General features: G+C 35.6%; 3 protein-coding genes and 1 non-coding gene across 4 annotated transcripts; 1 reads left to right on the top strand and 3 right to left on the bottom strand.

Moving 5' to 3' along the window:
• Positions 1–410: 410 nt before the first annotated feature.
• On the bottom strand, positions 411–1,743 carry LOC125201630 (ras-related protein Rab2BV-like). The gene is made up of 3 exons (XM_048099819.1): positions 1,639–1,743; positions 1,378–1,560; positions 411–968 (listed from the first exon to the last, which is right to left on the bottom strand). Exons 2-3 carry the CDS (start codon positions 1,540–1,542, stop codon positions 483–485), a joined length of 651 nt encoding a protein of 216 aa, XP_047955776.1. The 5' UTR covers positions 1,543–1,560; positions 1,639–1,743; the 3' UTR covers positions 411–482.
• Positions 1,744–2,867: 1,124 nt separating this feature from the next.
• Positions 2,868–3,999, bottom strand: LOC125214852 (putative lipid-transfer protein DIR1). The gene is made up of 2 exons (XM_048116042.1): positions 3,626–3,999; positions 2,868–3,020 (listed from the first exon to the last, which is right to left on the bottom strand). Exons 1-2 carry the CDS (start codon positions 3,954–3,956, stop codon positions 3,004–3,006), a joined length of 348 nt encoding a protein of 115 aa, XP_047971999.1. The 5' UTR covers positions 3,957–3,999; the 3' UTR covers positions 2,868–3,003.
• Positions 4,000–5,957: 1,958 nt separating this feature from the next.
• LOC125201829 lies at positions 5,958–6,716 on the bottom strand. The gene has a single exon (XM_048100092.1). It carries the CDS (start codon positions 6,598–6,600, stop codon positions 6,064–6,066), a length of 537 nt encoding a protein of 178 aa, XP_047956049.1. The 5' UTR covers positions 6,601–6,716; the 3' UTR covers positions 5,958–6,063.
• Positions 6,717–7,843: 1,127 nt separating this feature from the next.
• On the top strand, positions 7,844–7,915 carry TRNAP-AGG. The gene has a single exon. It is a non-coding gene; the product is annotated as a tRNA-Pro (tRNA).
• The last annotated feature ends 2,632 nt before the right edge of the window (positions 7,916–10,547 follow it).

Raw genomic sequence — 10,547 nt, 5'->3', positions numbered from 1 at the left:
CATTGACAAATATAAAATAAAATGAAAATGTGTTGCATTTACAAATGAAAAAGTCGTGTGGGGAGCAGTGATATTAATGTTCCAACGTCCTACTACTATTTATTAATGTTGTTTTGAAAAGGGAGTTGTTTCGACAAATATTTTAGTAACATGTTACACGTTGGTGAAGTGTGGCAGTTGAATGGATGTAACGTGTACACATTATTGATACTCCTTGAATACATTTTGGTTAGAAAACCAATACTTCTAATTTTATGATTAAATATGCATTGCTTGTAATAGTTTTTATAATTTTTAGCAAAATAACTTTTAGAATGATCCAGCAATTAAATATAAAATCATCTCATAATTAATCGATGCTCATCGAAATTTAAATAAGACATAAAAAAAAGTAGTAGATAATTAATTTAACCAATCATTTGTTTTTCATAGTTAATTCTCTTAGTTTTAAAAAAAAATATATTTCTTGTCACATTGAAAGTTCAACTAGAGCAACAAGTGGCTTTCTGTTGCTGCTTATAGTTGTTAGGCTCCCCGACCTTAATGGTCGTGCCCTGGCCGGGGCCCGGGCTGGCCTCTTGGGCCGCCAGCGCCTTTCGGCTAACAATTTGATAAATGTCCAACAAAATAGTTTGGAAGGCCTTCTCAACGTTGTGGGCCTCCAATGCGGAGGTCTCGAGGAAGGAGAGGCCCTCTTTCTCGGCGAAGAGCTGGGCGTCGTTCTCGGCCACGGCGCGCAGGTGGTTGAGATCTGACTTGTTGCCAGCGAGCATGATCACGATGTTGGAATCCGCGTGGTCCCTAAGCTCTCGCAACCACCGCTGCACGTTATCGAAGGACAGACGCTTAGTCAGGTCGTAGACCACGAGCGCCCCGACTGCGCCACGATAGTAGGCGCTCGTGATCGCGCGGTACCGCTCTTGCCCGGCCGTGTCCCATATTTGCGCCTTTACTGTCTTCCCTTCCACCTATGTGCACCAATTTCTTTCTTAATTAATTACTCTAAACTTTTTTACCACTAAAAATACGTTAATTTGGTGGGGAAAATGTGGAACACATATTTTAGCCATTTTTTTTTTAGGGTAATTAGTTATTTAAATCACTAAATTTAGTCAAAATCTGGCATATTCTATAAAATTTAAAATTCGCTAATTAAATCACGAAATTTTAATTTTTCTGGTTTATCTCATGGGTCGAATTTTTCCAGATTACTAACTTGTGATGAAATTTTACTACCTCGTATACATAGTATTTTTCTTATGACATAGTATTAAAACTAAAAGATAACACACTCTAATAAAACAATGAGATCTCATAAATTAGGTTACACCAACAAGATCCATTTTTTGAATGTATTTAAAAGTTAAGATTGATTACCTGGAGAGTTCTTGTTGCGAATTCAACTCCAATTGTGGACTTTGATTCTAAACAAAATTCATTTCTTGTAAATCTTGACAAAATGTTGGACTTTCCAACACCTGAATCTCCAATCAACACGATCTTGAACAAATAATCATATTCGTGATCTACCTTGTATGCCATTAATCGATTTCTTCTTCCCTAAAATCAAACAATCAAAATCAAGATTCATCCTTTAACATAATGGTTGAAGAGGAAAAAATTAAGAAATATACTCACCACTAATCACCATTTTTTGTAGGGCTCCTCGCCATTGCCAACTCACACAAATTCTTGATTTGCTAGTGGGAGCAGAGAGAGAAGAGAGACTCAAATCATAAAAATATAAGTAAGAAAATGAAAATTGAAAAGGGACAGGTGTTTTTTGATGTTGAGATAAACAGAATAACCGATTTAAGAGGAGTTTAAACGGTTGTGCATGTTGTTCTTTGCTTGAAGTGAGGCCTATATATATACATATGCAAACTCAATATATAGTTGGAACCACGTTTTTAAGCTCCCCTTTACTAATCCCTAATACTCCCTCGTCCCATAAATTTTGTCGCATTTTGACTGGATATAGATTTTAAGAAATGTAATTAAAAATGAGTTGAAATAGCTAGTGAAATGCAATTACTACTTTTATATATTAGTTTTATAATAAAATGTGAGAGATAATGAGTTAGTGAAATATTGGGTCCACTTTTAAAAATGGTAAATACTAAAATGTGACAAATTTTGTGGGACGGTCAAAAATAAAAAAATGTGACAAACTTTTTGTGATAGAGAGAATATTTTTATTCATCTTCAAGGTTGGGTCATTATTGTTATAAAAAGGTAAATATATTAACTTTTGGGTAGTTTAGCACGGGTGTACTTCTCACTTACACTATTTATGAGTCTTAGAAAATCAGCAACCAAGTATTCTATGCACTACATACTCTATGCAATCATTTTTTCGGTTTCAAATCAGATATTCTGCTGGGTCAGTTAAATTTGACCAACAATCGACGACCCGCTCTAATACTATGATAGAAATCCATGAATTCCATCCTAAAACCAATTGGTGATAGGAGGGGCCCATAAGACTTATATAGTGGATTAAGCTCTTTGTGTACACCGATGTGGATTATTGTTTCATTCATTTTATATTTCAATTGCCAGCAATGGTTGCATGAGAATACACCTTCAGGCTTCAGTAGTCAAACTTCATTTTACACAACGTGTGCACACGTCACTGCGTCTTGTGCTCGCACATTTTACATGTTAATTGTTGTTGTTGTTGTGTATATGGCCGTGCACACTGTTCTTTGCATCTTATGCACGCACTAGTACATTTTATTTGCTTTAAATAGTTGTAATAGAATAAACAGCTATGCGGCTTCCAAGTGGCATGCCGCATGGCAAAAGAGTGATGAAGAGAAAAGTAGGTATGCAATTCATGAATAGTGAAAAAAAAATATAAGAAATTTAGATAAAACACTTTATTTTATTTAACATGACGTAGGAAGCACACACACTTAAGTGATAACACTGATACAACAATCACAGTACAATCAACAACACTGCTTCTGCCATTAAACTTCATATCCACATCTTCACGACTCACGGCAACGTGTATGCTGCATAACACAAACAACAAGTGATAAGCATTCCACTAGAAGAATACCAACAAACTTTTTAATTTGAAAAAAAAATACCATGGAATTACCGCCATAACATCCGTGTGTAAATTTACCGACAATGTCACGTCCATCGATAATACGACCAATATTCGAATTTGGTCCAAAATATTCACTATTTGAAAAACAGGTCCATAACAAATGAAAATGTCGCCGAACTAGTCCTTTTTTTACGGTTCAGTAAAAAAACTAACAGTCAACACTCATTGCACAGTGGCATGACCATTAGTTTTTTCACGGAACCGTAAAAAAGGGGATTATCCGATAAGGATTTCATTTGTTATGAACCTGTTTTTAAAACAGTGAATATTTTAGACCAAATTCGTATTTTGGTCATATATTTAGGATCAAAATTGACCTTTACTCAATATTTAACAGGAAACAATTTTTCTAGCGGTCCGATCCGTCAATAAATTATCAAATGGACAGTAAATTTGCCAACGAATTATCCGTCACTAAATGATGGCCGGACGCGTAAATGCCGTCGGTAAATTTCATTATTTTTTACAGAGAGATATTAGAGGAAAATTAAAAAGATGACAAACCTCCACACTTGTAGCCAACTGGCCTATCAGCAAGGTTGCAACGTTTGGGGATTCCAATGGCAATCTCAGGATTGATTCCAGCCATTTTGGCCATGTTAGAGAGCATCACAGCGCAGAGGCATTTGGGGTTCTGTCCCAACTTCTTCACCTGAGCGCAGCAGCTGCTCGGGACGGCCGCGTCTGCGTCCTGCGCCGCGGACGCGCATGGCGCCAGCTTCATGGCCTCGTTGTCCGGGGTCGATCTCGGGCACTCGCCGGCGCCGTTGGAGGAGATCGAGAGCGAAAGGAGGAGGATGCCTAGCAAGCACAATGCCTTAGTTGATGCTCCCATGATGAGTGAAGTGAGTATTTGTTAGTGATGATCAATGAGGCTAAGATGTGATGCTATTTATAGAGGCTTGTTTGTGTTGATGACTCAAATTGTATTGGGATTTTGAGTGGATTGAGCACTTATTCCTTATGTTGTGGAAGCCAATTCGTTATGTTATGTTTTTCTTGTTTTAGTGGTAGTGGTGATTGTTGTGTAGAGAAAATTGGCTTTTCATGAAAAAAAATATTGGTTGTGGATGGGGAGGGGGCCTTAGAAGAGCTAAACCATTTAATCTACATAATTTCACCTGAGCACCTATGTCATTTCCTACTCCATCTCCTACTGTATACACACATTTGTGATAAGTGATGGTTGGATTCATCATTCATGGTTGTGTGTGTATAGTAGGAGATGGAGTATGAAATGACATATGTGATCCTAATTGACATAATTTGTATATTTACTAGCATCTATTACTCTACCGAATTCTCAATATTGAAGTAATGTCAGATTCAGGTAGGATCGGAGGTTGAACAAAATCTTATGTCCTATCAACAGCTCATAAAGACCGAAAAATTTCATTAAATCATTTTTTTTAACTATTGTAGATTGTATGTTGTGCTAGCACTGCACCCTTTTGCAATCCTCGGAGGTTCAGTTGGCTGAGATTCACATCATTTCTCGTACATCTTAATTATTATTGATGACTACTACATGCATTTATCTTTTGACGTCGATAATATTCTCCTTCATTGTGTCTGACCCTATAAATTTTATTTATTACTTATGAAATAAAAATCAAAATAGGCTATAGTCCACCCAATTCCTTGGTGGTGAAGGACTAGGAGTCCAATAAGTGGAGATATTGCATCAATTAGAATGAATATTTTTTCAGAGTAATCAATATTTCACCCCCACTAATGGCTAATAATGCTCCCTCTCACCGTCCCAATATGAGTTCAGTCTTATTTTATTATTTTAAAACCTTAAAAACTCAACACTATAATATAAACCACTTCCTTCACTGTTTCACCAAACTAACGCCACATAATCAATGTAATCAATGTCAAATTCCACAGAATTTCAGTTTCAAATCAACTCTAGAGTCAGTCATACACGAATATTTTACACTATAATTAAATGTCACAATTATTAAAAATTAAAATAATACTACCTCCGTGCGTCAAGTTCGTCCGATTTTTTCATTTCCGTCCGTCCCCTTAAGTTTGTCTTATTTCACTTTTATCATTTTTGGTAATGGACTTCATATTCCATTAACTCAATCATACTCACATCTTATTACTCATCCGTCCCACTTAAGGAGTCCCAATTGACACAAATTTTAAAAAAAAACATAAAAAAAGTTGAAAATAGTGAAATATGGATCCTACTTTTTTATACTAGTTTTATAATAAAATATGAGTGAAAAAAAAAAAGAATAGTGGAACGTGGAGCCTAATATCATTCATAGAATATTTCAACCAGAACTCCTAAAGTGAGACACCCGAAATTAGTAAATCAGGACTCTTAAAGTGGGACGAGGAGTATAAAACTACTCCCTCCGTCCCAGATAATTCGACCCAATATTCCATTTCGGGCCGCCCACGTAATTTGTCTCACTTCACTTTTACCATTTTTGGTAGTGGATTATATTTCACTATCTCATTCCTACTCACATTTTATTATAAAACTAATACTTTTAAAGTAGGACCAACATCCCACCAACTTTTTAAACTCACTTTCCATTAGATTTCTTAAAACTCGTGTCGGGTCAAAGTGTCCCAAATTATCTGGGACGGAGGTAGTAATATACTTCCTCCGTCCCAATAAATATGAAACGTTTGCTTTTTGGCACATGATTTTTTGTAGTGTTGTTTTGTGAGTTAAAGAAGAGAGAGAAAGTAAAGAGAGAGAAAAAAATAGAGATAAAGTTATTTCTATTTTAAGAAACGTTTCATTTTTAATGGGACAACCCAAAAAGGAAAACGTTTCATTTCTAGTGGGATAGAGGAAGTATATAAATAAAACACAAAATGGACTAATTTTTCAACTCAATTTTCATTACAATTCGTGGTATGTAACAATAAGGAGTTATTCCATTACCAAAAAAAAACGACAAAAAAAAATCTCAACGCGTAAAAGCATAGAACACGAAACCGACATAGATCAGCAGCCCCGCCGGCACAAACGTCACGAGCGGCACCACCGCCGCATAGGCGTGCCCGCCGCCGCATCCGAGCAGCCCGAGCTTGATCTGCACCACGTTGACCAGCGCCAGCATGAGGAAGACCGACCCGGCTACCGACCCGACCGCGGACACGGCGTACCCGACCCGGAGCGCGGTCTTGTTGACCCGGGCGAGATCGAGGTCCCAGAAATGTCGGTGCTCGTGGTGGTGGGGCCCGGGGCGGACGAGGCGGGTGGCCTGCTTGAGGCCGAGCGCGACGAGGCTGGAGAAGAGGAAGCAGCTGAAGGAGTAGACGTGGAAGGCCACGAGGTCCTCGGCGACCCGCGGGCTGGCGGGGCAGCCCGCGGCCGGGTCGACGAGGCTGTTGCTCGGGTCGGTCGGGTTCCAGGCCAGCCCGATGAAGACGGCCAGGGTGAAGAGGGAGTTGACGTTCACGATGCCGTCCAGGGCCGAGATGTGGATGCTGGTGGCCGACATTTTCGCCGCCGCCGGAGATTGGGATTTTGGATGTGGTTTTTTTACTGTGTATTTTTGTGGCGGAGATGGGGTGGGTTTTGGGGGGGTTGAGAAAAAGGTAAAGGTAAGTGATGGGTTGGATTTTTGCTTTTTTTGGGTTTTCCGACAGGGAGATGCGGGGTGGTGGGGCCCACAGTGTAGGAAAGGGAAATGGACTGGGTGGTATTTATGTGGGCTTCTTCATTCAAATTTATTAGCCCATACTATCGAGGCTTTGTTTTAGGATTAGAAGTTGGAAATATATTAGACTGAAATCCAATTGAATTAAATATAAGAGGTACAATCGAATGGTACATTCTAAATTAATTGGGTAGAGGATTGATCATTATCTATAAGAATCCTATCAATTTCAAATCCTTTGACCAATTGTCCATTTGAGGTGCCTACGAATCAGCATATGTACTCCCTCTGTTCCAGATAATTCGATCCAGTATTCCATTTCGGATCGTCCCACATAATTTGTCCCGTTTCACTTTTATCATTTTTGATAGTGTACTTCATATTCCACTAACTCATTCTTACTCACATTTTATTATAAAACTAATACTTTAAAAGTAGGACCCACATTCCACCAACTTTTTCAACTTACTTTCCATTAGATTTCTTAAAAGCTGTGTCGGGTCAAAGTGTCACAAATTATCTAGGACGTGGGGAGTAATAGTTATTGGATCTTCTAAATTGATATTCTTGGTCTAACAACAAAAAATAATAAAATTGCAATTGAAGTTATAATACGTTTCTGTTTTGTGTAATTAGTTGAGTTTGAGTTATCACAATTATAGAGTAATCGTGAACACCGACATGCACATAAAATTGAAGAGGGGCTTGGGCCGAGTTTTTTTATATTATGTGTGAGCTATAATGATCATCAAGACTTATATATATGAAAAGAGAATCCATCGTGTATTCTAGTTCGCTTTGATATCATATTAAAATAGATTACTCTCACAATCAAAAAGATCTTATAAGAGAATATGATAATCAAATTATATATAGAAGAGACATCATTGCTATCAAATCATTATGACACCAGAAACATGGATTTTAACATCTCAAAATAAATTTTCATGTCTACCTCCTAATGTGGAATCTTTATTGATCTCCTTTGAAGAATGAAAGTTAGAAATTTTTACGCTGGAGTAAGAGATTTAAATGATAAACAGAGAGTTGACATATACTTAAATAAATTTGAACAGTACATCAAGGGCATTTGGTCTAGTGGTATGATTCTCGCTTAGGGTGCGAGAGGTCCCGAGTTCAATTCTCGGAATGCCCCTTTCTGACATCATTTTTAATCTTTTTTTAATATATACGGTTTCAACAGATTAATAAATCTATAATTAAATCTATATACGTGGGATCTCTTGGTTCTTGGTGTAAAATGATGAAAGAACTTTAGAATCATATTATTAGAGCTCTTCAACTACAAAACAATCAAGATTAGCTACACTAACACAATTGTGGTTGACAAAATAAATGAAGGTTAAATAATAGATTGGATACACTTGCTACCATATTTCTAAAAGAAGCTACACCTTTCCTAATCCAATATAAGCCAGCCATTTCACCGGCATAGAGGAAGAGAGTTATACAAAGATTAATTAGCAACTTATTCTCAATTCCTCATGGATAAGTAATGTGTTTTTATTAAATTATTCAACATGAAAACATGAGCACGAGAAAGAATAAGGAGAAAACGACCACATAAGCAGAAGGGCAATTGATTCTCGTGCAGCTTGTTAGTAGTAGGAGTAGTATTTACTTTTGGATATTAGGAAATCTAATAGGGTAGCTTGTTATTTATTTTCGGATGTTAGGAAATTTAATAGGGTAATTTGCTTGTAAATTCCTAAAATTGCATCAAATTATGGTTTTACATAATAATATGTAAATTATCGAACTATTGGTTTGTTTTGACTTTTTAATTAAGCTTTTGATTCGTTCTGATTTAGCCACCGATTTCGATAATGACATGATATGAGGACTTACTTACATAAAACTATCGGACATCAATCAAAACGAAGTCACATTTAAGAAGGGAAATATCACCGTATGATGTTAAATTAAATAACTCTATACGTTGAATTATGGTTTACAGAAAGTCATGTTAGCGCCAAAATCATAACAAATCAATAGTTTGATAGTAGTTTAAAAGATGATTTTAAAAATGGCATGCAAAATCATACAAAATCATAACAAATCAATAGTTTGATAGTAGTTTATAAAATGATTTTAAAAATGGTATGCAAAATCATACTTTGTCAAAATTTTATTAATTTAAATGCAAATATCCCAAGCTAATAATGTATATTAAAAATCTAATACAATATGTATCTACATCTCGTGGTGCTGATGTTAAATCGTAGACCACTAAAAGCACATTGACCTAAGTCCAATTTTTATTTGAAATCAAGTTAAATCTATAAAGTCCACTTATGATAAGATTTAAAGTAAATTCTACAACGGAAACCTCGATGATAATATGGGTGTAAAAATTGTAATTTGAAATGGAGCAGTTATCAATCAAAATCATTAATCATAATGCTAACTCATGTATCATATCTAACCCCTCTCACCAACAAATAAAGTAAAAGACAGGTCTATGCTACTAAAAATAATGAAGCTAGTTAATGGCATGATTTTTCATTATGTGATTCAAATTAGGGACTTAGTTTTGATACCTAATAAGTAGAACATTGCAACCCATTTCTCCAAAATAAAAAATTGTGTTACAATTCACCTAACTAAATGTAATTATTGGAGCCGAAATTGAAGGAGGTGATATTTGATCATGTTCTCCTAATTCAATGAAGATAACGATGGTTTAATATATGCTATGTTGTAGTCCAATGATTGTGAATAACTATTTTATTATGGTTCACAAGAAAATGTCATATTAAGACATATTAATTGTTGTTACTTAATGTGAAAAAGGATCTAATATTACTCCATTGCCAGCACAAATGCTATGACCGTCCGTCACTTCAATCTAATAAAATGGAAAGAATTGATAAAAAAAACGACATTGTTTAAAATTTTATAATCTTAATTTGTAAAATTTTAGTTATAGGTCTAATTAATATTTACTATAAGCTTTATTTTCTTTCATTCTTTATTTCTATTGATTCAGCCCTCTCCTTATTATCAATTTTACATTTAATTAGTCATTTCTTAGGAAACACAAATCCGCGTAAAGTTGAGATATTAAAATAACAAAAGGGGGGATATATATACTTTTATTAATTACTCTCATAATAATGGTATTTCATTAATTAATCTATATAACTAGGAGTAATACGCAAACAATAAATTTTTCTGTGTAAATCCGAAAATCGTCCCTAGCGTGCCACGTGGAATAGCTAGCCGGACAAATGTCTTGAAGCCAATACTGCCACCCACAGGCCACAGTTTAGTTGCATGCCCCTAGAAAGACTAAAGTCAATGGAATATTATTGGATTTGAGTGTAGCTACAAATCTTAATACATACTCCACATATACTTTTCCTTTTCGTTTCTATCAATAGAAAAAAAAATTCTAGTAATAATACTACCTTCGGCCCCCAAATTTTGACCCACTTTGATCCGACACGAATTTTAAGAAATATAATAAAAAGTGAATTGAAAAAGTTAATGAGATATGGGTCTTAATTTTAAAGTATTAGTTTTATAATAAAATGTGAATAGAAATGAGTCAGTGAAATATGAAGTCCACTATAAAAAATGATACGTAAAAAATAAAGTGTGTTAAATTTTCAGGGACGGACCAAAATAGTAAACCGTGTCAAAATTTGAGAGACGGAGGTAGTATATAAATAAAGTATATATTTTTCTTCATTTAACATATAAAATTACTACTCCCTCCGTCCCACATATTACACAATTTGATTTGGCACGGGTTTTAAGAAATG

This window comes from Salvia hispanica, chromosome 1 (genome assembly GCF_023119035.1).
Source record: "Salvia hispanica cultivar TCC Black 2014 chromosome 1, UniMelb_Shisp_WGS_1.0, whole genome shotgun sequence".
NCBI lineage: Eukaryota > Viridiplantae > Streptophyta > Magnoliopsida > Lamiales > Lamiaceae > Salvia > Salvia hispanica.
The sequence above is the reverse complement of the archived record's forward strand: the minus strand, read 5'-3'. Positions and strand labels throughout refer to the sequence as shown.

Excerpts from the sequence above, each read along its gene's own strand:
- LOC125201630 (XM_048099819.1), bottom strand. The coding sequence starts at position 1,542 with ATGGCATACAAGGTAGATCACGAATATGATTATTTGTTCAAGATCGTG. Across the intron at positions 969-1,377 it reads TCGCAACAAGAACTCTCCAG|GTGGAAGGGAAGACAGTAAA; the intron begins GTAATCAATCTT and ends TGGTGCACATAG.
- LOC125214852 (XM_048116042.1), bottom strand. The coding sequence starts at position 3,956 with ATGGGAGCATCAACTAAGGCATTGTGCTTGCTAGGCATCCTCCTCCTT.
- LOC125201829 (XM_048100092.1), bottom strand. The coding sequence starts at position 6,600 with ATGTCGGCCACCAGCATCCACATCTCGGCCCTGGACGGCATCGTGAAC.